The 25,838-nt window shown below is 43.8% G+C and overlaps 1 protein-coding gene across 6 annotated transcripts in view; it reads right to left on the bottom strand.

Moving 5' to 3' along the window:
* ATP2B3 (ATPase plasma membrane Ca2+ transporting 3) overlaps positions 1–25,838 on the bottom strand; it is a 303,376-nt gene that overhangs the window by 191,249 nt on the left and 86,289 nt on the right. For all 6 annotated transcript variants that reach the window (XM_073639937.1, XM_073639932.1, XM_073639934.1 and 3 more), the window contains 2 exons: positions 5,750–5,969; positions 1,776–2,109 (listed from right to left, as the gene is read on the bottom strand). In XM_073639937.1, coding sequence (XP_073496038.1) covers positions 1,776–1,977 — 202 coding nt within the window. In that variant the 5' untranslated portion in view covers positions 1,978–2,109; positions 5,750–5,969. The remainder of the gene's footprint in view (positions 1–1,775; positions 2,110–5,749; positions 5,970–25,838) is intronic.

The raw sequence follows: 25,838 nt of genomic DNA, 5'->3' as shown, positions 1-25,838 counted from the left end.
TCCTGTGAGACACGCTCAGAGGAACCTGAGAGACACGCCCCAGAGGATCCTGAGAGACACACCCCATAGGAACCTGAGAGACACGTCACAGAGGAACCTGAGACACGCCCCAGAGGATCCTGTGAGACATGCCTCAGAGGAACCTGAGAGACACGCCCCAGAGGAACCTATGAGACACGCCCCAGAGGATCCTGTGAGCCATGCCACAGAGGATCCTGTGAGACACGCCCAGAGGAACCTGAGACACGCCCCAGAGGAACCTGAGAGACACGCCTTAGAGGAACCTGAGAGACACGTCACAGAGGAACCTGAGACACACCCCAGAGGATCCTGTGAGACATGCCTCAGAGGAACCTGAGAGACACGCCCCAGAGGAACCTGAGAGACACGCCCCAGAGGATCCTGTGAGCCACGCCCCAGAGGATCCTGTGAGACACACCCCAGAGGAACCTGAGAGACACGCCCCAGAGGATCCTGTGAGACACGCCCAGAGGAACCTGAGAGACACGCCCCAGAGGATCCTGAGAGACACACCCAATAGGAACCTGAGAGACACATCCCAGAGGAACATGAGACACGCCCCAGAGGATCCTGTGAGACACACCTCAGAGGAATCTGAGAGACACGCCCCAGAGGTACCTGAGAGACACGCCCCAGTGGAACCTGAGAGAGGCACATCCCAGAGGAACCTATGACACACACCCCAGATGATCATGTAACACGCCCCAGAGGAACCTATGAGACACGCCCCAGAGGATCCTGTGAGCTATGCCACAGAGGATCCTGTGAGACACACCCCAGAGGAACCTGAGAGACATGCCCCAGAGGAGCCCATGAGACACGCAACAGATGATCATGTGACACGCCCCAGAGGAACCTATGAGACACGCCCCAGAGGATCCTGTGAGCCACACCACAGAGGATCCTGTGAGACACACCCCAGAGGAACCTGTGAGACATGTCCCAGAGGATCCCATGAGACACTCCCCAGACCCTGTGAGCCATGCCCAGGGGATCTGTGAGCCACACCCCAGAGGATCCTGGGAGACACACCCCAGAGTATCATGTGAGACACACCCCAAAGGATCCTGTGATACACGCCCCAGATAACCCTGTGAGGCATGCCCAGGGGATCTGTGAGCCACACCCCAGAGGATCCTGGGAGACATGCCCCAGAGGATCCTGGGAGACACGCCCCAGAGTATCCTGGGAGACACACCCCAGAGGATCCTGTGAGACACGCCCCAGAGGAACCTGTGAGAAGCGCCCCAGAGGATCCAGTGAGACACTTCCAGGGGATCTGTGAGCCACTCCCCAGAGGATCCTGTGAGACACTCCCCAGATAATCCTGTGAGGCATGCCCCAGAGGATCCTGTGAGACACCCCCCAGGGGATCCTGGGAGACACGCACCAGAGTTCTCTTTGAGACACGCCCTAGAGGATCCTGGGAGACACGCCCCAGAGGATCCTGTGAGACACGCCCATAGAATCTGGGAGACACGCCCCAGATGATCTGGGAGACACGCCCCAGAGGATCCTGGGAGACCTTCCCTAGAGGATCATGTGAGCCGCGCCAGCACTAAATAAAAAGGTCCATATCTTTGGAGCTGTATGGCGGATTTAGAAAAGAGAAAAAACAAAATACTCAGGGGATCAGTGGCTATAATATAAGAACAAAAACTGGCCACTTTTTATCTGGCGACAGGTCCTCTTTAAGTTTGCAAATGAATCCTAGCCATCAGGAAATATGCATCGATATGTGTTATAGCCATTACCTTCAGTGGGGGAAGTCTTCAGTCTCCTACATAGGCCATTGACATCACCGTAACTATCTTGTATTTTTTGAATGGCCTCAGCTCCTCGTAACTCCATGAGGGAGCGCAGCTCCTGCAAAGTGCAGCCAAAACCTCCGGCATGGTTCTGTTCTCTCCGCTGGTTCTTTGGGTAAAAATCCACTGAGCTGTTCAGATCTCCCATCTTGATTAACTGTTGAGATTTCCTGGCCAAGGAGCGTAGGTATCGACGTGAGTGTGTGTATTTTGTTTTCCAAAACTAGCTGCCACAGTCTGCCGGCTTGGTATCAGTGGGTGTGGCGGATCGATGATGGGCCTGGCAAAACAAAGGAATGGTTAGACTTTAGTATCATAAAAGCCCCACTCCCGTACACAATGTTCAGTATACACATTATAATGTATAGTTACTTCTTATAGTCCATTAAACAAATAGGAGTCGCTGGTAAGGTAGTGATGGGCATGAAGACAATCCCTGGCAATGTTCTGGTCTGGAGGAGATCTGCGACAGAATAATGCCAAAAGGACCAAAACTCTGTCTGGGAGAGGGTCCCAGTAGTCAGACCCTCACTGAGATATAGACTAATAGTGAAGTGATCCCTTTAATAAAACATAGGCCATTCATTATAGTACACCACTATATAGAGCCACATAATAAAAGCGACAGATCTGTCAAAGTTAACTTGCTGATGGTGTCCAGTTTACATTCTCAAAAGCCTGTGTATTTAACTATATCTTGCATCCTACAAGTCTCTCTGACAAACTTTAACGCAGATCTTTCAGTATAATTCACATGACAAACTGCATACATTAATAATTAAATTGCGGACCTGATGAGGCAGGTGTAGTTACTTCATGTCGCGGTTCCACCCCTCAGTGTGTCTTGGATGCAGTTACTGACAGCTCAGCCGTCCAATCTGGAGCAGGGGCGTGCTGAAGCTGTCAGTACTTTGATTGACAGCTCAGCGTCCAGTCTGGTGCAGGGGCGTGCTGAAGCTGTCAGTACTTTGATTGACAGCTCAGCATCCAGTCTGGTGCAGAGGTGTTCTGAGCTGTCAGTGTTTTGGTTGACAGCTCGGCCGTCCAGTCTGAGACTGGGAGGTGCTGGCTATCTCCAGGTGTTCATTGTCCCAGGAATTGCTTGGCTAATTAACTGGGTTGTTAGTCCCAGACCTCTGCCTGACATAGCTTCAGCTAAGTGTGGTTGGTTTTCTCTGTGCCTGGTGTTTTACTTGATGATCTTTCATTGCCTGATCTTGCACCTTGTTCTGACCATCCATCTGTTTAACCCCTTTGTTCTGATCCGCTATCTTCCTGGCATTTTGACCTTGGACCATTACCTGACTACACCTTTGTCTCTTGCCTCGGTATATGACGTACCCTCCTGGCTATTGACCTCGGACTCCTCGATTATCCCGACTCACGCGGTGTCCGGGAAAATTGACTCAGCGTCATACTAAATATATCCATATCAGAATGGCTCTATAATATATATATATTTTTAATTTAATCGGAATCTCTGTCCACCTAACCTGATTGACAGCTTCTCAATGTCCCCCCTACTTGCTGTTGCTAAGATCTCACACCACTCAGTACAAGCTGCAGCTATGAGTCAGGCTAGTTGGGCAGAGAGTGAATACATTGGACTCCTCAGTGTCCTTCCTCCCTGCAGTTCAGTCCATGCCCACCAAGCCTGGTTGACAGCTCATCAGCTGCTTAATCTCCACCCAACTATCCTGACTAAATTTCCTCCCATCTAAAATGGTTGTCAGCTCCTCTGTATCCATCCTCCCTGCTGCTATTGAATATCCCCCAACCCAGGCTGCTTGACAGCTCCTCAGTCTCAGTGTCCCTCCTCTCCGCCACTGCTAATATCTCACACCGCTCAGTACAAGTTGCAACTGTTATGCTGGGTGGGAGGAGACTGAATACATTGAATTCTTCAGTATCCCTTGTCCCTGCAGAATTCATGCCCACTAAACCTGACTGGCAGCTCCTCAGAGTCCCTCCTTCCTGCTACTGCTAAGTTGCGGCTGTCAGTCAGGCTGGTTGGGTGGATGGAGACTGAATATATTGGACTCTTCAGTATCTCTTTATAAGCAAAGCACAATAATAATAATAATAATAATAATAATATCCCTTGTCCCTGCAGTTGATGAATTCATGCCCACCTAGACTGACTGGCAGCTCCTCAGTGCCCCTCCTCCCTGCTGCAGAGATCTCACACTGCTCAGTACAAGCTACAGCTGTCAGTCAGGCTATACATTAGACTCATGAGCTCCGTCTCTCTATAGATGGACTCATAAAATGCTCATTTTAATATCATTGGTGTTTCAAAGTAAGTACACAAGTCTCACCAGGTCTAATAGATCTATTTATAAACGCATGCAGTTTGTATTGTGGAATCTAGTGACGGATCCTCTTTAATAGCCAATAATATGTGAATAGGGATCTGCAAGCTGCCAAGATGTTTTATTTCTTGGGTAATTGTGAGCAGACCTTTGTATGTAGCAGAAGTGATTGACAATGTCTGCACAGCGGCTCGGCACAGCTGATGGTTCTCCTCCGCTAGGCCCCAGCAGCTTACATAGTGACAGAGCGGCAGATGCATGGTGATTGGTGGCAGGCGAGCGCCGGTGAGGACCATAAATAGCAAGCACTTTACCAGGATTTCCTACAAGCACAGTTAATTGTGAATGATAATTTCCCCTTCACTTAATGACTGTCTGCCTATACTTAATTTCCCCAAAGATAAACAAATACACATCAGTCTTGCTGAACCGAGCGCCGACGGTCTTATTCCAGCGTCTCCTGCCTAAAACAGACGTTACAACTAAACGCGGCATAGGTGCAACTATCCAGCAGAAGCCCCCTCCGAACATTTAAAGGGGAAAAATCATATAGAACGCTCCTACCCCTTTGGCACTGCATAGAGCTTTCTGGTACAGGAAGTCTCACATTGATTCAATGTTGTGTTAGATTCCCAGCAGCGGAAATCTCTGCATAGTGCCAAAGGGCATAGTACACACCCCAGCCCTTTCATTCAGGAAGTGATTGGCGGTCTTCTGAAGATTTTGATGAGACTCTCTTAGCTCCCCCTCACACGACTGTTTTAGTAAATACTTATATTCCCCCTACAATTTAAAAAAAATATATAAATCTTGGGCCATTTCTTCTTAAAAATCAAAATTTTTAGCGCTCCTCTGCTATTCCTCCTGGAAATGTAGGAATAAATTGACAACTTGGTTTCCGTTATCAATATCTCTTCCGAATGTGACACTATTCAGTCAGGGCTGACAATATCAGCATGTGTAGGTGTAATTCCCCCCTAAAATGGGGAGTACATTAATGTTTTGAGGAAGATTTGTGCAGATTTCTTGATTCTTCAACTGTTGTACTGTTTTATGCAAAGATTTGCTTGCCTATATGCTGTACACTGTATTATAGTGTGTGTTGCTTTAAGAAATCTGATTCAATTAGTTATGCAGATAGTTCTAGAATGGTGGGAGGAGCAAGGTTTATATATAAAGTGGAGGGAAGAATCTCGGAAGAAGTGACAGAGCTTAAAGGGATTGTCCAAACATTTTTTTTTTAACTTAAATGCATGTATTTTGGACTGAAAAATAATTTGGCAATTAGGTTTCATTAAAAAGTTTGCTCCGTTTAACTTTTTACCAGGGAAATCCAACATCGATGTTGTCTTAAATCAGCTGAGAAGAGCTAAAAAAAGGTCAGATAAAAGAGTCACACACTCTCCCGTCACACCGAGAGAATAAGCTCACTGATGGAATCTAAGTTAGCTCATTCTGCAGCTAGCAATAGAAAGTGCAATACAGAGGCTAGAGAAGGCAAATGGTGCAAAATTTTTAAGGGAACCCGGATGCAAAAATAATTCATATCCCCAAAGTATTATAAATATCGCGGCGGGGGTCCGTTTATGCCTCTGATGGATACCGTACCTGTTTAGGATCTTGCGGTAGACGGCATCATAACACAACGTTCACTGGGGATTTCATTCATGAATGCAGCCACATCTAACAGTCACAGGCACCACTGCGAGTTCGGGCTGAGTGAGGGGGCCAATCCATGGACGTTGTCGTTTCCAGTTTCAGTTGCAAACTGCTGTTGTGACCCAGTCAGGGGCAAGCACACCTCGTGTCTCCGCTGCACTGAGAAAACCTGCAAAAAACAAGCAGACGTGTCGGCATCGGACGAGTGGCGGCTGGTGGAGTCACTTATCAAGACATTTTGGTCGAAACATAACCTCCAACATCAGAAAAATAAAAAACGGGTACATCTTGTACCCCCCGTGTCTCTACCCACTATTATAGGGGAACTAATGCTGACACTTTAATCACTATTCTACAGGCCCGTGGGGTGCACTATTATATGGGCACTGTACCTGGCATTATTTTTTTTTTTTTTGGACTGGGCCTGGCATATTAAATGTTGTATTTCACGGCATTATTTAAGTTGAGAGTCATATTAGGTGTTGTGCGTTGGCATATCTACCATAGAGGCAGGTGTCATCACTAGAGGAGCTCACTGAATTCAGTTTCCTCCCATGGTGGCTGTATGCAACTAAAATGGTATAATTTATCATACTAGACAGAAGGGCAGAGATTCATAATGCAGGTAAAGTACTGTGCAAAAGTTTTAGGCAGGGATGTAAAAAATGCTGCCCAGTAAGAAGCTTTCACAAATAGAAGAGTTAATAGCTTATTTTTATCAATTAACAAAAAGTAAATGAACAAAAGAGAAATCTAAATCCCATCAATATTTGGTGACCGCCCGTCTCCTTCATCGGTTCTTCTTGTCGCTTGCACACAGTTTTTGAAGGAACTCAGCAGGAGATTGTTCCAAACATCTTGGAGAACTGACCCCAGATCTTATGTGGATGTCACTTGTAAAAATCCTTCTGGTTTTTCATGTGATCCCAGACAGACTGGATGATGTGAGATCAGAGATCTGTGGGGGAAGGATCATCACTTTCAGGTCTCCTTGTTCTTAACAACACTGTCTGGATGTTTTGGGTCGTTGTCCTACTGCAGAATATATTTGGAGCCAATCAGACTCCTCCCTGGTGGTATTGCATGATGGATAAGTTTCTGCTTGTTTTTCTGAGCATTGAGGGCATCATTAATCCTGACTAAATCCCCAACTTCATTTACTGAAATGCAGCCCCAAACTTCCAGGACCCTCCACCATGCTTCACTGTTCCTGCAGACTCTCATCATTGTGCCACTCTCCAGCCCTTCAGCCTCCTGTTACAGCCAAATATTTCACATTTTGACTCATCGGTCCAGAGCACCTGCTGCCATTTTTCTGCACCCCAGTTCCTGTGTTTTTGTGTGTAGATGAGTATTTTGGCCTTGTTTCCATGCAGAAGGTAAGGTTTTTGGCCACTATTCTTCCATGAAGACCACTACTGGCCAGACTTTTCCAAACAGTAGATGTAACTGGGTTCCACTGGTTGCTGTCAGTTCTGAGCTGATGGCACTGCTGGACAACTTCTGATTTTGAAGGGAAGTAAGTATAATGTGTCTTCATCTGCTGCACTAAGTCTTCTTGATTGACCACTGATTCTACCATCCTCAATGTTTCCCATTTTAATGCTGAGAAATACAGGCAGATACTTATCAATCATATAATACCATCAGGGAAGCAGCTGATTGCCTCCAAATTTATTCTGCAGCAGGACAACAACCCCAAATATCCAGCCAATGTCATTAAGAAACATCTTCAGCTTAAGAAGAACAAGGGGTCCTGGAAGTGATGATCCGGCCCCCCACAGATCCCTGATCTGACATCATCCAGTCAGTCTGGGATCACATGAAGAGAGAGAAGGATTTGCACAAGTGACATTCACAGAAGATCTGGGGTTAGTTCTTCAAGATGTTTGGAACAACCTCCTACCAAGTTTCTTCAAAAACTCTGTGCAAGCGACAAGTGACCGAGAAGAATTGGGGAAGGTAAAGGGGGGGTCACTAAATATTGATGGTATTTACATTTCTCTTCTCTTCATTCACTTTGCACTTTGTTAATTGATAAAAAACTATTAACACTTCTATTTGTGAAAGCTTCTTCCTCTGCAGAATTGTTTTCCACCCCTGCCTAGAACTTTTGCACAGTACAGTATGTTAAGAAATAAATCAGGTATGCGGTCAGTTAATAAGATGGGTACTAACTATAATAAAGGCGTAATACTTTTGGTTCAGCTCTCTTGAGTGAGTGGGGCCCATTCTTTGCTTTGCAATGTCGCCCTAATGGAGCCCACCTATCCCATAAAACCGAGAGACCTTATGAGATCGCTCATAATCTTCATACTTATTAAACCGTTCCTATATAATGATGTTTTATTAATAATGCATTTAGTAAAATAACAATGGAATACATAAAATAACCAAATACAATAAAAGCAAAAATCAGTTTCTATCCATTTGCTGATTTACCCGCAGTTAGTGTATGCGCCGAGCTGAACTGGTAATTATCATACATCAATTAAAATCAATTATTCAGCTTTATTGCTCTTCATTATTATTTCAATCCTCCCACTTTTCTATAATCGAGTGTACATTAGGAATGCACTACACACAGAATCGTTACATTAAGCCACCAATTCCCCCGGTACTTGCTATGCTGAGAAACCAGATGCATTTTTAATCACGCTTTTTCTTGTATATTTTATACACTCTCAAAAGGGCAAAAGGGTCCTCCTTATTCCAGGTTCACGTCTTGACCTCGGATTTGATTCTTTCATACGTAAAAAGACCTTTTTTTTCTACATCTAGAGACAGGTTTGTGAGATGAGATGTGACATGATCCATCTTGGTGGTGCTCAGTAGCTCAAAGCCAGGGTGGTTGATGGTGTGACAAAAAGTCCAACTGCCCCAGGGTCTCCACTAGAGATGGGACAATCGATTTGTAGGACTCCAGTCCCGGTGGCCAGGTCAATAATCTGTGACCACTAGACGGGAGCCCTGCCAATCTCCGTTTACCCGTCATCCCCAGGTTTTCTTTTGCTTAGCCGGGTTGGCGTGACGTCATCATATCGGCATCTTGTACAGACGGCGTCACGCAAGCCTGGCTAGTGAAAAGAAGGGCTGGTGGTTACTGACCTGGCCGATGTACCTGAGTCTCGCGAATCAATTTTCTCATCTCTAGTCTTCACCGTCATAGCACCTTCTCAACATTTTCTTCATTCCAAAAATGAGAGAGATCCTAAAGGTATTTGCCTACCGGCAACCACAGACTACGATCTCTGATGGCCAGAGCTCAATGATAGTGTATGTTCTATGTTGGGGTGCACTATATTGCTGATCCTGATCGGCGGTATACAAGACTACACATCCATCCATTAGTATGTCGGCATCCTATGTCAACGTTATAGGACTTCTAAATGATACCAAGTCTGATGGGCCCTTTACTAGTAACCTCTCCATATTGAGGGCAATCATTTATGATCTTTGATCTCCGTAGCTTTAGGTTTTGTACTGTAACTAGTCAAGGAACCAATGGTGAAGTGTAATTCTTACTATCTACCGTAAGTAATCCTTAAATATGTTGCACGGGATTAGATAAACAAAGGCTACTTTTCTCCAAAAAGAGATCCACAACTTTTACGGTTTATGTGTAGTATCTCTGCTCAATTCACAAGCACGGAGCGGCGCTGTAATACTGTGACATGGTCCGTCTCTACGCCAAGTAGAAGTATTGGACCCCACGTCTAAAGCACTGAACTCTAATTTTTTTTATTCAGTTCTACTGCCCCAAGAGTATAAAATCTGACCCCTGGCCATGCCATCAGCCCTTACTAACATGTGACAGAATGGCTGGTGGTAAAGAGCTCAATAATAACCATGGAAGAAACCACGTAACATTACAGAGAGGCGTAACCGAGTGCCGAGAAGAGGGCAGAAAAGTCACCAACGCTCTGCTGACTCCATAACAGCAGAGTCCAGACCTCCTCTGAACACTGCGCCCCCGCCGGGGGCTTCATGGCCGAGCAGCTGCATGCAGCCTTACGTCACCAAGAACAATGACGAGCATCAGATGGAGTGGTGTAAAGCCGCCATCACTGGACGGATCACACTTCTCTATCCGGCGTCTGATGGAGGAGTCTGGGTTTGGTGAATGCCAGAAGAACGTTACTCCCTGACTGCATTGTGCCCTCTGTACAGTTTGGTGGAAAAGGGATAATACTATGGGGGTGTTAACGGGTCGGCCACTTAGTTTCAGTGATAGGAAATCTTAATCCTTCAGCACAACACATTGTGGGCAATTGTAGCTTCAAGCAACCGTTTGGGGAAGGTCCTTTTCTGTTCCCCATGACTGTGTCCAATGCATAAGCTCCATACAGACATGGAGGGGGAGTTTGGTGGGAAGAACATGACCAGCCACACAGAGCCCCGACCTCAGCCCCAACCAACACCTTTTGGGGTGAGCTAGAACAGAAATTGGGAGCCTTGCCTGTCTCCAACATAAGTGTCTGAGCTCACAAATGCTGTTTTGGATGAATGGGCAAATATTCTCAAAGACGCGTCCAAAATCTTGTAGAAATCCTTCCCAGAAGAGCAGGAGCTATTATATCTGTGTAAGGAAGTGGAAGTGATGCCTATGTTCCACCTTGAAGATATGTAAAATTATGTAATGCATTATGACAGACCTGGGCAAAGTGCCATAATGCATAAAGCGCCTCCTGAGGAACAGTGGACGAAACGTGCGTCGGGGCGGAGGGACGCAGGACTGATCCAGCCACACCACACATCAAGTAAGTTGCACGCACAAGTAGAGCTGGGCATTATATCGCATTTGCCTTTGATCTGTTGATACAGCTGATACCGCCTTGTTTCATTACATGGTTGTAATCACCATAGCCCTGCAAACCTTCAAGCTGGTGTGTAGCACCCTTGCATTTCCCCTATATGCCTTTTGGCCACCATTGCATACAGGATACATTCATACTGACCAATTCATTGGTCCATGATATGCACAGGCACTTTTTCTCATAACAATCTTTTTTTTCAGCTTTATTATGTAAATATCGTTATTTCATGCACAAGCACTTTAATTCTCTAGTACTTTTTGTGTTCCATTCAGTGCTTTGAGAGCATAATATTTGAACCTGTCACTGTATGAATGTGCCATCGGGATTTGTCTATTTAAAGAAAATTTCTATTTTGCATGTTGTATCTATTTGATAAACGTTAGATTTTGGAACGGTAAAGGATACAATGCATAGCAAATTCTTTTTAATGGGCTAACTTATGCTATAGACAAGGGTGTACCTATGTGTAATACATATACATGTTCTGGACAGTCCTTCTTTGAGTCTCTCACATAAGAGGCATCTGTTTTTAACTTATTTTCTTGTGTTTTTTCTATTATTATTATTTATTATTATAGCGCCATTTATTCCATGGCGCTTTACATGTGAAAAGAGGTATACAGTACATAATAAAAATAATTACAATAATTTGAACAATACGAGTCAGCGACTGGTAGAGGAGGAGAGAGGACTCTGCCCCCGAGGGCTCACAATCTACAACAGATGGATGAGGATACAGTAGGTGAGGGTAAGGCTGATGGGGGGGATGAGTGAGATGGTGGAAAGATGATGAATTCTGTTTTATCCATGTTAAGTTTTAGAAATCTAGCAGAGAAGGATGAAATAGCAGACAGACATTGTGAGATTCTGGTTAGTAGGGAGGTGATATCAGGTCCAGAGAGGTAGATCTGTGTGTCATCAGCAAAGAGGTGATATTGAAAGCCATGGGACTCTAGAAGCTGTCCCAGGCCGAAGGTGTAGATGAAAAAGAGCAGGGGTCCTAGAACTGAACCTTGGGGGACACCGACAGATAGGGGCGAGATGAGGAGGTGGTGTGCGAGTCGGAGATGCTGAATGTCCAGTCTTATAGATATGAAGAGATCCAAGATAGGGCCAAGTCTGTGATGCGGAGAGATGAGAGAGTCTGTAGTAAGAGGATATGATATTTTCAATTAAAATTATACTAGCATTTACATTTTCTTAGTGTCTACTTTCGTCACTCGGCTCCTCTGATTGAGGACATATACTGAGTGGCAATTTTTGATTTATATAAATCTCTGTGGCACTCTCTATGGTCATGGACCATTGACTTTTTTTTAATTATGTGGGGCTCATGCTGTATATAGGGAGGCTATGTTGGTCTTACGCTGCATATAGGAGGCTATGTGAGGGCTCATGCTGTATATAGGAGGCTATGTGGGGCTCATGCTGTATATAGGAGGCTATGTGGGGCTCAAGCTACATATAGGAGGCTATATGAGGGCACATACTGTATATAGGAGACTATGTGGGCCTTATGCTACATATAGGAGGCTATATGAGGGCACATACTATATATAGGAGGCTATGTGGGGCTCATGCTTCATATAGGAGGCTATGTGAGGGCACATATTGTATATAGGAGGCTATGTAAGGGCTCATGCTGTATATAGAGAGGCTATATGGGGCTCATGCTACATATAGGAGGCTATATGAGGGCACATACTATATATAGGAGGCTATGTGGGGCTCATGCTACATATAGGAGGCTATGTGAGGGCACATATTGTATATTGGAGGCTATGTGAGGGCTCATGCTGTATATAGAGAGGCTATATGGGGCTTGTGCTACATATAGGAGGCTATGTGAGGGCACATATTGTATATAGGAGGCTATGTGAGGGCTCATGCTGTATATAGAGAGGCTATGTGGGGCTCATACTACATATAGGAGGCTATGTGAGGGCACATACTGTATATAAGAGGCTATGTGGGGGCTCATTCTATATGTAGGAGGCTATGTGGTGATCATACAGTATATAGGGGGCTCTTAAGTTTTATAGGGGGCTGTCTGTGGGCTCATACGGTATATAGTGGGTCTGCCAGCAAACTTAATTCTGCTCAATATTAAGTGATACCATTAATATTAATATACAATAATTAGGATTAATATGTTAATATTAATATGGAGCAGAATTATTTTCAGCTTATTGGTTCGGCCTCCACAACAGTCACGGTCTCTCATGTCTCAAATTAATTGCCCACCCCTGCATTATGGTGTTTGAAATGTCTAATGATTTATAATGTTAGTGATAGAGTTGTATTCTGTCAAGCACTACATAGTTGACAGGAGTAGTTTGGAGTTAATGGTTGAGACTAGCCCAGGAGGAAGGAGCTAAGTGAGGGCACAACAGAAAGTTGTCCGGGTAGAATGTGAGATAGGGACGAGCCTGCAGTAGTAGCAGACCTCAGGTCGGATAAGTTGTTAGAATCGCATGTGGTGGGTGCATTTGTGAAAAAAGGGAGACGACCAAAGCAGGCACTAAGCCCTACGAAGGAAGCGACAACAAGAAGGAAGTGCTTAGTGTCCGTCTTAAGTGAGAGAGAGAAAAGGAAGAAGTATTGGGGCCTGGGACAGGAAGACTAGCGGAACGGTGCAGAGTTGTCTGTCAGTCAGATAACGGAACGGAGAAGGAAGGATAAGCGAGACGAAGAGGAAATGCCCCGTGGGGTGGTCCAGAGGCGTCCTTAAATTAGAAAGCTACAGTGGGGGAAATAAGTATTTGATACACAGCCGATTTTGCAAGTTTTCCCACTTACAAAGAATGGAGAGGTAATAATAAGATGATTCTGCGTTATATTATTCAGCAGTCATAGCTTACACCCCACAGACTATATCAAATGTGACGTTCCTCTAATTCAGAATGTCTACGTTGTCACACCATAGTTGCTGACTTTGTCCATTTAATTTGGGACTGCTCCATTATTACGTCCTTCTGGCAAGAAGTTACCTCCCTATTATCCTCTTTAATATCCATTCCAATTCCATGTGATCCCCTGATTTGCCTTTTTGGGGTAATAGAGGATGATGCCTGGGACCATTACATTAAGATTTTTTTGAGAGAAACCTTGTTTTTGGCCAGGAAATTATTGTCTCTGAGATGGTTGGGTAACACACAGCCAACATTGCGTTCCTGGATCGCTCTGGTTAACTCAGTAATTCCATTTGAAAAGATTATATACCAAAATAGAGGCTGTCCATTAAAATTCTCCAAAATATGGGACTATTGGAATTCTTCACGTCTTACAATCTCTACTTAGGAGAAAGGTTTGAGCTTGAAAGTAACTGTACAGGAGATGTGTGTATGTATAGCAAATCATGTGTTACAAGCAACAAATGTTACTTATGGAGGCAGACATCTAGATCTTTATACATTATGCTGTGAGATATTTTAAGCATGGAAAAGACAGCATAAGTTTGATAAGTTGTGGTTAATAGTTTGGGTTGTATCCTAATCAGGAAAATATCCTATTTTTTTTTCATCTTTTTCTCTGCATATAATTTCAGAGGATGTGTCATTCCTAAGGCAAGGAAACTATATGTATGTGGTAACACATTTGACATGTTTACTTGGATATGTTTTTCTTGATGTATATCTATGTCGATATGCTATATTTGGATGTTTTCCGATACCAAATACAATGTATAATTGTTTATAAAATTGTTTAATAAATCAAGTTTAAAAGAATGGAGAGGTCGGTAATGTTTATCGTAGGTCACTTCACCTGTGAGAGACAGAATCTAAAAAAAATCCAGAAAGTCACTTTGTATGATTTTTACATAATTAATTTACAATTTATTGCATGAAATAAGTATTTGATACAATAAAAACATAGAACTTAATATTTGGTCCAGAAACCTTTGTTTGCAATTATAGAGATCAGACGTTTCCTGTAGTTCTTGACCAGGTTTGCACACACAGCAGCAGGGATTTTGGCCCCCTCCTCCGTACAGATCTTCTCCAGATCTTTCAGGTTTCGGGGCTGTTGCTGGGCAAAATTGAGTTTCAGTTCCCTCCAAAGATTTACTATTGGGTTCAGGTCTGGAGACTGGATAGGCCACTCCAGGTCCTTGAAATTCTTCTTACAGAGCCACTCCTTAGTTGCCCTGGCTGCGTGTTTCGGTTCATTGTCATGCCGGAACACCCAGCCACAACCCATCTTCAGTGCTCTTACTGAGGGAAGGAGATTGTTGGCCAAAATCTCACAATGCATGACCCCATCTAACCTTCTTTTAATACTGTGCAGTCATCTGATGTTTTCCCCACCATGCTTCCTGGTTGGGACGGTGTTCTTGGGGTTGTACTCATCCTTCTTCTTCCTCCAAACATGGTGAGTGGAGTTGATACCAAAAAGTTTTATTTTATTACCACATGACCTTCTCTCATGTCTCCACTGGATCATCCAGATGGTCAATGGCAAACTTCAAACGGGCCTGGACATGTGCTGGCGTGAGCAGGGGTCCTTGCGTGCCCTGCAGAATTTTAATCCATGATGGCGTAGTGTGTTACTAACGGTAATGTTTCAGACTGTGGTCCCAGCTCTCTTCAGGTCATTGACCAGGTCCTCCCGTGTAGTTCTGGGCTGATTCCTGACCTTTCTTAGAATCATCCTTACCCCATGAGGCGAGATCTAGCATGGAGCCCCAGACCGAGAAAAATTTACAGTCATCTTATGTTTCTTCAATTTTCTAATAATTGCGCCAACAGTTGTTGCCTTCTCACCAAGCTGCTTGCCTATTGTCCTGAAACCCATCCCAGCCTTGTGCAGGTCTACAGTTTTGTCCCTGGTGTCCTTAGACAGCTCTTTGGTCTTGGCCATGGTGGAGAGGTTGGAGTGACATTGATTGAGTGTGTGGACAGATGTTATCTTTTATACAAGTAATGAGTTCAAACAGGTGCAATTAATACAGGTAATGAGTGCAGAGTAGGAGGGCTTAGAAAAACTAACAGGTCTGTGAGAGCCAGAATTCTCGCTGGTTGGTAGGTGATCAATTACTCATTTCATGCAATGAAATGAAATTAAATGATTTAAAAATCATACAATGTGATTTTCTGTTTTTTTCTTTTTAGATTCTGTCTCTCACAGGTGAAGTGTACCTATGATACAAATTACAGACCTCTCCATACTTTGCAGGTTGGAAAATTTTCAAAATCGTCATTTTCCCCGCTGTAAGTAGCAGCCATATTGGCATAGAAAACTGTACTAAGTAGAGAAAGACGCGAAACTGCGGGTGGAAGTATAGGACTCTTGCTTGCTGGACTGTAGTGCCATTATTGGAGACAAGGAGGCTGCCTGAATAGAGTATGCTGGGCTGTGTGAAGACAAAAGGGTTAGACCAAAGTAGAGGGCAAGAGTGACTCCCGGGGAAAGAGGAAGAAGCGTGTGATAATCTCCATGTCATAATAGAAATGCCCATGATGGTGAATGCCTACTACCTGCTGTGTATAGTTCCTCAAAAGTTATTGTCCAGTAAAAATATGCTTATTTATGAACTATGGCCTCCCTTATTGAACACTGTAACATCTGGTCCTGGCTGACCAGAAACAACGGCACCATGTGGTCAGCAAGGGCGTATTGCCACTATAGCAAAAGTCCACCCACCCAGCTAGGACCCCCATTTTCATGTAGCTTGCCAGGGCATGAAGCACACGTACTTCCACCACGGCTTCTGCCCCGTGCCTCGTTACATCTGCAGAGGGGTCGACTCCATTTTAATGTCTACAAATGTAAGATGGGAGGTTAGAAAAGCTCCTGTACCTGTAATGTTGAGGGGGCACATACTTTTGTCCATTTAGTGTTTCTGGAATGATGTGCAGCCCTTTGGGAACTTAGCAACATATACATAACATAAAAACTGTGATGTTCGATGAAAAAGTGATAATCAGTGTGTGTGCGGGATGGTCTCCAGAATTATTGTCTCCAAAAGCGATAACGTCACCACCACATTTATCCTGCTCTTCCAGGGTCGTGTCCTTTCTGGAGCTCTGTAATAATTGCTGGTGTCAGACTGACCTCTGCTGCCAAACATGTGGGTCAGGGAAACCGTAGTACCCTCCCGAACGCCAACTAAGCAGGAAACCAGTTTGATAGGAGGCGCATTTGTCGTAACGGATGTGTCTGAGAGACGGCTTCTCAGGGTCGTTAATACAAAACCAAGTTGGCAGAAGAGATGTAAACCGACATCTGCACCCTCCCGATTCCCATTCTAACCATCAATGAATAATAACTTCCTGCCATTAGTCCTAATAATGTTACTCTCATGTAATGTGCATCCCCACCCCGGGCCTGTGTCCATCAGGAGCTTCCACAACAAGGACGTTTGGTGCACACTGAGAAACGTCTACAGGGTGAGGCTTATTAATATTTTAGTGGCAGCATCACTGCAGCTTCGGTGTTCTTGAGATCTGACTGTTTATGATGCCTCCACCAAACCCTTGCCGACTCCCAGCTCAGGATTAGCAGAGCCGGGAAGCTCCAGTTGTCCGATAGCTCCATCGTCCAGAAGAGGGGAGCCGTACATCTGCAGCTTCCCTGAAAGGACATTTCCTGTATCAGCCAGCTCTAATGGATCACATTATCCAATCAATTCCTTTTTGGATTCTCTTGAAGCAAAAAAAAAAAAAAAAAAAAGAACCACAAAAATTAGCATATATTATTAACACGTTCTTCTGAAGAAGCTATTAATCCCCATAGGACATCCACGCAGTATGTTGTTGCTGTGCCACTCTGCATATCTACAGAAATGACATATTTATTTGATCCGTCATCCATAATTCATGGGGCGCTGACGTATTCTTCTGCATGGATAGCAATCACTACAGACACTAGTGACGCTGCTGGCGCTGGGGAACACGTGCACCTAGTGTTTTGCCCAGTGCCCTAGATCTTCTACTGCAAGAGGACGTACACTCCCCAACAATGAAATTACAACACCAAGGAGGAGGAATTTGTCATGAAATTATTGATATCACAGGATGGCTAGACATGTTAATGATATGCAAATGTTCAAGACATCTCGATTTATCCAGTATGGATTATTATAAGAGCCACAATCAGAAATCCCTGCACTTACAGCCTTGAGGCTATTACTGGTTGTCTAAGAAATGTTCTGCCGCACTGAATATACTTGGGCAAATCATCAAGATCTGCTGCTGGCAGCTCCTTTTGCAATTGCCAACCAATGATGTGCTCAATGGGAGACAAGTCTGGACACGCTGCAGCCATAGTATCATGAGCGACATGTGGCATGGTGTTGAAAAACAGAGCCTGGGACACTTTGAAGAACTGGCCGCACACTGGTTCCACCACAAAATAAATGTAACAGTTGTTTTTTATTCCTGACTGAATTTGAGCATTGCAGCATTTTTTTAAACCTGCAGCATGTCAATGCTTTCAATGTTTTTGCAGTGTTTTTTTCACCATTAGAAAGCAATGAGAAAGTGCAAAAACGCTGTGAAAAAAAGCAGCAAACAGGTTTTGCTGAGTTTTTTTGGTGAATAAAACTAGGTTTATTTAACATGTACTGTAGACAAAGCACATGTATTTGATACCAAAACAATGCAGCTAAAAAAAACACTGGAAAACCTGTATTTTGAAAGCAGTGTTTTTACTGTCGAAAGATTTTGGGTGCAGAAAAAAATGTTGCCTGTGAACATAGCCTAACGGACACTGGGAGCAACAGCAGAGACTCAGTGCTGGACCTGGAGAAAGAAAGCAAACCACAAATAAACTCTTTGTTTTTTTTCAAATAAACTGCAACTTGGGGACAAGGGTGTTAGGCTCATTAGGTGAGGTGGATCCTCAAAGACCAAGGTCCGGGTGGGCACACAGTTGTTGGTGCAGCAGGCATTTGAGGCACGCAGGAAACAGCAGAAATATGGGAGACGGCAGACAGGAATTCCTAAACAGGTAGCAGAGGTGCTATTGACTGCAGACAGGTAGCAGAGATCCTGGAAGACTGGGAACAGGTAGCAGAGGTCCTGGAGGACCAGGAACAGGTAACAGAGGTTCTAGAAGACCGGGAACAGGTAGCAGAGGTCCTGAAAGCCGCAGCCAGAGAGAAGGCGTCCTGGAAGCTGCAGACGGACAGAAGACAAGGAACAGGTAGCAAAGGTCCAAGAAGACTGGGAACAGGTAGCATAGGTCCTGGAAGCTGCAGCCAGACAGGAGGCGTCCTGGAAGCCGCAGACGGACAGAAGACAAGGAACAGGTAGCAGAGGTCCAAGAAGACCGGGAACAGGTAGCAGTGGTCCTGGAAGCCACAGGCGGACAGGAGACTGGGAACAGGAATCAGAGGTCTGGAAGACTGGGAACAGGTATCGGAGACCTTGGAAGCCGCAGGCGAACAGGAGACCGGGAATGGTGATCAGAGGCCCTGGAAAACCAGGAACAGGTAACAGTGGTTCTGGAAGACCGGGAACAGGTAGCAGAGGTCCTGGAAGCCTCAGGCAGACAGGAGACGTCCTGGAAGCCGCAGGCGGACAGGAGACCAGGAACAGGAATCAGAGGTCTGGAAGACTGAGAACAGGTAACAGAGGTCTTGGAAGCTGCAGGCGGACAGGAGGCCGAGAACAGGAATCAGAGGTCTGGAAGACAGGGAACAGATAGCAGAGGTCCTGGAGGCTGCAGGCAGAAAGGAGATGTTCTTGAAGCCGCAGGCAGACATGAGACCAGTAACAGGTAGCAGGTCTCCTGGAGGCTGCAGGACACAGGAACTCTAAAAGTCTTAATACCAAAACCCAGGTGCGTTTCTTGGTAGGCTTTATATTGGCCCAGGCAAATGATCACATGATATCACACCAGGCCATCTGAAAAACCTGACGTAAAGCTCAACAGAATTCAACTGGCCGGGGTCAGGGGAGCAAAACTCAGATCTGGGACAGGTGCGTAACAATAGCTATTAAGCTATTTATGATCACAATTACTCTGTGCAGTTGGGACTAACTATAAGTTTTGTTATGGGGTCCGATGGTTCTTGATTATACTCCCGTGTCCTTCCTCTTTACTTTTGTAGGTGAAAGAATAGTGACAAATTTTCTGTTAGGAAATTTTATCCAGTTCTGCACCACCTGAAATGACCCCATGGTCAGTATTTTATGAAGTGATCCATCAATATTAAGAGGAGTTTCTATTAATTTGGATTGAGTGGAGGAAATGTGAACATCCTACAGAAACATTCTCTTTGAGCCATTTGTAAGAGCGACTTCCCATACTGAAGTTGGATAAACTGTTTTATTATACAGTGACCCAACTTTTCCAGATGGCCCTTACATTTGGGATGGAGAACTATATCTCCATCTTGGCTAGTATGCCACTACTCTTTGCAACACTTGGAGAATGGCCTCTAAGCTCAAGTATCTTTTCCCGTGGGGTACCCTCTCCTTTAAATGATCATCCAATTAACCTGCCGGTGCAATAAAACAGTAACTTTAAATACAAGGTGCTGGATACTTGCAGAGCACCATCTTATATCTTGTATATGTGTAATCTATGGACCGCTAAGTCCCCTTTTCTTAGAGACTATTTGATTCATCAGTCCCATTGTCCGAATGAAGTCGTGTACACCGATGACTCGGGACACGTAACAGACGAGCCAAAGTCTGGATTTCAGTGATGAATCTGGATTTTTTCATAGGCTTTAAACTCATTTAAGGAGTATTCTGGTCTACATAATGCAAGGAGGAACCAGCACTGCCTTTCTATGATTAAGTTTGAAGCCTTATGTAAGGGACTGTTATTCCGTTACATAAAATGTACATTGCTTAATTATCTTGTCTGCTAGTTTCTGGTGGAAGTAACCCTCTCCATCACGAATTCCCAGATGCTACATCTTTACCCATCATGAGCTGAAGTGTTGTGAATACATTCACTATATTGTGTTTCTAGCTGGAGATATCGCTCTATTAATTAATGTACGAGACTCCGCATGTCTAGGACTGTTATGTGCCCATTTGTTTTTGGACTTAAATAGTCACTTTATTAAATGAGTTCACTCTAATATCTCAGATGGAGGTTCTTGCCTTGAAAACATCTCCAGAGCTTGGAAAACAAACAAATTGCAGTAAGCATTCACTTCTACCAGAAATATTTGTTCGAATTATCCAAAGCATATCTGGTGTTAATTAGTACGTCCATACACTACATGGACACATAGTAATTCTTCATATGCCATGTGGTGGTGTTGCAGGCAAATTGGACACTTACTTCCAGGTTTTCAAAAAGTTTTAAGCTGATCACTGAGGGCCACACCAATAGGGCACCAGGAATTACCCAAAAGTGGACAACCTCTTTTAAAAGTCTGGAAGTATTCCATTTTCGTCAACCCCCTCAACTTGACTCAAAGGGTAGAGAAGTCTGACATACAATCACATCTTCTTCTCAGTTGACCTCTTGAACAAATGAGTTATTCAGCTCTATGACTTACTCTGTTTTAGGTATGGAAGAGATGATGTGAATCAATTTGCACGTCCCAGTCCATCGGCCATGATAGTGTTCGGTTGCTGTTAGACGAGAGTGGTAGAACATCCTTTTTCCTGATGGTATACATGTCTCTTCCTTTGATTAGCTGGCCTTGTGTGACATCCTCTTAGCGGTGTGACCCACATATGACATCGTGCCAGGCCGGCTAATCAAAAGAAGAGCTGTGGGAGGCTCTACCACTCCCGTCCAGCGGCAACTCTAAATGTAAGTCAACGTCCTGCCTTGACTCTGTAGGCAATTCACACCGTCCATTTCTCTCCTTTTGATTAGCCAGCCTTAGTCACCTTAGAGGTTTAACCCACATATGATGTCACGCCAGGCTGGCTTATCAAAAGAAGACCTGTGGAAAGTTCTCCCGCTCCCATTCAACAGCAACAAATTACCACCGTGGCCGATGGACTGGGATGTGTGAATCAGTTCGCATCAACTCTAGTTGTAAGTCAACCTTCTGCCTTCACTATCTAGGCAGTTCCCCATCTTCGCATGGTTGTCCGCCATTATATTTATTCTGAGTATTAAATAGAATATACAATGCAGGAAACACTATGGTGGGTTTCAAAAATTTAAGTCCAAAAATAAAATCTCTGTGGTCCTATACGACCTACACGATATATGGAACATAATCCACACCCCCAATTTGAGGGGAGGGTGTCTAGGGGGTATGCCACCACAGAGAAGTAAAGATAAATTGAGCTTTCCCCAGTTGAGGACATTGTTGACTTTAGCCTTTTGGGAAATTCCAACATTTCAGGTCACAAAAATTCTCCCATTACACTTGTTGGCTTCTTGGTATAAATACCTAATGGCCAAACTGCTTTTTAAGAGAGTGCTCGGATATGTCAGCAACCAAGAGCCAAGCATATCCTATTTCCATCGACAGAACCGTGTAGGGAATTTCATATTGTAGCCTTGGCCACTGACCAAGAAATGATTCTGTGCTTATTTAATTATAGATTTATTCTTAATGCTCCAATCAGCCAATCAGTGGCCGCGGCTTCTTCTCTCTTATCTCCCGCTGCATTCTCATAAGTGTTCTTTTGGAACAATGATTTCTGCTGATGCTTTTCCCGGTTAAAAATAAATCATTTATTGGCCATCTTGAGATGAGCACACTGTGACAGGACATTTCACTTATCAGTCCCTATCAGGATGGAAATGTCTGTCAAAGATGGCTGCGGGGAGCCATGGCTGCAGGTCACATCTCCTCGATAGAAATACATTCTGATAAGGGGAAATAGTGGACATACCAAAAGTTTGAGCTCAGCAGAGACTATATATTCCTTTGGGCTTATATGGTCCATTGTCTCAATGGTTTATGTCCCATGAAATGAGCAATAAACATGCACGCTGTGGCTAATAGGGGAAGGAAATAGTCCTCTCGGGGCAGTGTGAGAAAATTAAGGATGGTCATGGAAGGACAATGTCCCTTCTCATGGAGATCTGTTCTCCACTGACAAGGAAAGACTAGCTCCTGCCACCAAAGGCAACATAGTAATGAAAACTCTGGACTTTCTGGAACTCTAGATATGGATGAGAATATGTCAATTAATGGTTATTCGCCACCATTAATAAAGCAGAAAAGCTCTACTAATAATAAGGTATACTTTGGCAATCTGAGGAGTCTTGTAAAAAGAGGTGAGTGAATCGATTTGATGCTAATTCAATTTGTTTTGAATTTTAGGAAACTCGCCGGAACTGAACAATTTGCGACTCAATTCGGCAAAAAATGCCCACCGCCATTTAACACCAAGCAGACAATTGCATCAGCCGGGTTAGGTTCACATGATCTTAGCGGCGGCTGCGCAGTAATCACCATAATACCTTGCAGTTATCACATCACATGTTATACTACAGACAATCAGGAGATACTCTCATAGCCTGTATAAAAGCCAAGGCAGGGAATGCAGCCACTATTTTATAGCGAATCTGGATAGTGAGAGGACGTCACACTTCACAGTTTATAAATAGAGATAAGGAGAGAAAGATTTAAAATACTAAATAAACATGACAGATTATGCCAGCGCACTGGGAAGAAAAGTTATCATCCGTTTACCCATAGCCATATATGTTGAGGTCACTTTTGACATTACTAAAACTGTGTTTGTGTTAAAGAGATTTCCAGTTCTAGGAAACCTCAGAGTGTTATGTACGTGTTTTCAGGGCAATTAGAAGCTTTGCCTTACTTGTGATTCACTGCAAATCGAATTTTTGCAAGATGGCAAATTCGAATATCAAAAGATTTGCTCATGCCTATTTGTAATCCTTGATACAAAGGATATTCTAGCCTTTCCTTGAATGTAAACCTTTCCCTGAATCCTCCGGTTTACATATTTTTTAACGTTTTCGTGCTCAGATCTCTGATCATCTTTCTTTCATTGTGGGTTCTGCAGCTTGGATGGACAATGTAGGTCAACGTTACCAGAATGTCATTTTTTTGTTTGTTTTTACTTTTTTATTGCTTCTTTATCCTTTCCTAACACCAGATTTGCAGGACATAAGGGTTTACAATAAACCGACTTCTATTACCATTGCAAACATTTCAGGGTAGTTGAAACAGGGCACTTCTGCCAAATTCAAGACGATCTGAAGATCAACAGTCTGTGCATTTTTGGCATCGGGGGAGAGGACAGATTCAGAACATTGAGGAGTAATGTTCTACTGAGAGACTTGACTCTGGACTGAAGGCCTTCATTATCCAGTAACACGTTACATGTCCGCTAAGTCTTATATGGACAACATACGCAAGGTGTAAATGGGCTCTTCACTTATCACCCTGCTGAGCTCTTTCAAACCCTAAAATTCTATATTCGTTCTTTCTTTTTCAGAAAGGAACCAACATCTCTGGAGTAAAGCAATGTCTGTGAACATCAGATGTGAGGAACAGAGGCCAGCTGGGATGTTGTATGCTTGCTTGACTCCATTATGGCTTCTTGGAGAGAAATGGCATCATAAAGCGACACACATGTGCATATAATTGTGGAACTGGGATTTACATCCGTTGGCCAGAAGATTGTCCACATATAATATATATGGTCCTCTTAAAACATCCTAATCCCAAAATTTCATGTGAATCCCACCAGAGAAGAAAATCCATCAACACACAAAGTAACGAGGTAAAAGGATTTGTAGGCAGAGAAGGATCCACACTCCTAATTGGCATTTTGCTCTTTTCGCCATGTCCTTATGCGGAGAGGAACTTGTAAGACACATGGGAAAGCTTTCACCTTCCGTACAGTCTTCTCAATCCTACATAGTCTGTTGCTTGCTTTCTCTGATCCATTTCCAAACGCACAATTTTCAGTGTTTGATCCAGAAAATCTTTTTTTAGCATGCATTCAAGTGAAAATGCATTCAAGCAAAATGTGCCATGATGATACGAGCAGCACTCGGCATGCATATGTAACCTTAACATCCATTTCATTATAAATATACATTTTCCATACATCTGCGTAGTCTAAAGCTCGCATTGGGGTTGTCCACCAGATGCCTGTTTTACCAACCGACCTGCATATATTGTGATGCATCCATCTAATTGTGAAAAAAAAGCTAAGAATTTTCCTTTTTAGAGATCTGGGTGATGAAGTTTTATGGAAAACAACTTGGTTTTCACCTTTTTTTAAACAGATCTTGAAATGCTTGGATGGAATGTGAGAAGAAGACAACTTAGGGACCAATATCTGAAATGTTCTGCAAAACTTGTCTTCGTGTTGGTGACCAATGCATATAGAAGGGCTAAATTTCTTTATAGAGGACCTCTCACTGGACCTTTTATCATTTAAATTGAGTATCTCATCCGATTGGGGCAGCTCCTATGATTCTGGAACAGTTTTTCTTTTTCTTCTGTGCCTCTCCGTTCCAAAGTTATACCCCCTGATAATAAAGATGTACATTTTCACCCTTAAACCAACTGGGCGTACACCAGAAAACTCTGTGGGTATTTGCTTTTTCTCCTTTGACTCAAGCCAATCAAAACATGGCCGCACCCACACAAAAGTTCTATGGTATACTCCCAGTTGTCTAAAGGGGAAAATTTGCACTTTTATTGCCGAGGGGTATAACTTTGGAACAGAGGAGCATAGGAGAAAAAGAAAAACTGTTCCAGAATCAGTGGATCTGGGCCAATTGGAGGAGGTAATTTTTAAAAAAAATCAAGTGAGAGACCCTCTTTAAGTATGTAAGACCCTTAGTTTCTAGAATAGATTAGACTTAATTTCTGAAAACTTTACTAAGGCACATTTACATGAGATGGTGTCATGACTTCATGTTCTGCTCTTATTCGCCCTCCCGATGAAATGATGTAGACCGCTACCAGGGGGATAAAAAATAAATAAATAAATACGTTTTCTATTTCTCTGTATACATAAAAACAACAGCAGATCGTCATTGCAGCAGAACCACTTCTTGTCGTCATGGCAACTGAAATTCAAGCATTCCTTCCCCTCGTCCTACCTCCCTCTTCCTCTGCTCCCCGCTCCCCACCTCCTTCTCTCCATGGACATGATTCAGCCACAGAGTCATCGTTCATGACTACCACATGCTCATGCAAGTTTTGCAATGCTATAGAAAGAAATATGGGAGCCGCGGTGTGGACCGGCCACCAACTTTCTTATGGAGGATACTTCTTTAAGAGGCCATTCTGACCTCCAAGAGGTTTCAGTTGTAGTGAATGTCCCATAATGATTAGAAACGTTCCTGGAATT

The sequence above is a fragment of the Phyllobates terribilis genome, unplaced genomic scaffold (genome assembly GCF_046119375.1).
Source record: "Phyllobates terribilis strain yellow unplaced genomic scaffold, ASM4611937v1 Scaffold_7__3_contigs__length_470593459, whole genome shotgun sequence".
In the NCBI taxonomy this organism is placed as follows: Eukaryota; Metazoa; Chordata; class Amphibia; order Anura; family Dendrobatidae; genus Phyllobates; species Phyllobates terribilis.
The sequence above is the reverse complement of the archived record's forward strand: the minus strand, read 5'-3'. Positions and strand labels throughout refer to the sequence as shown.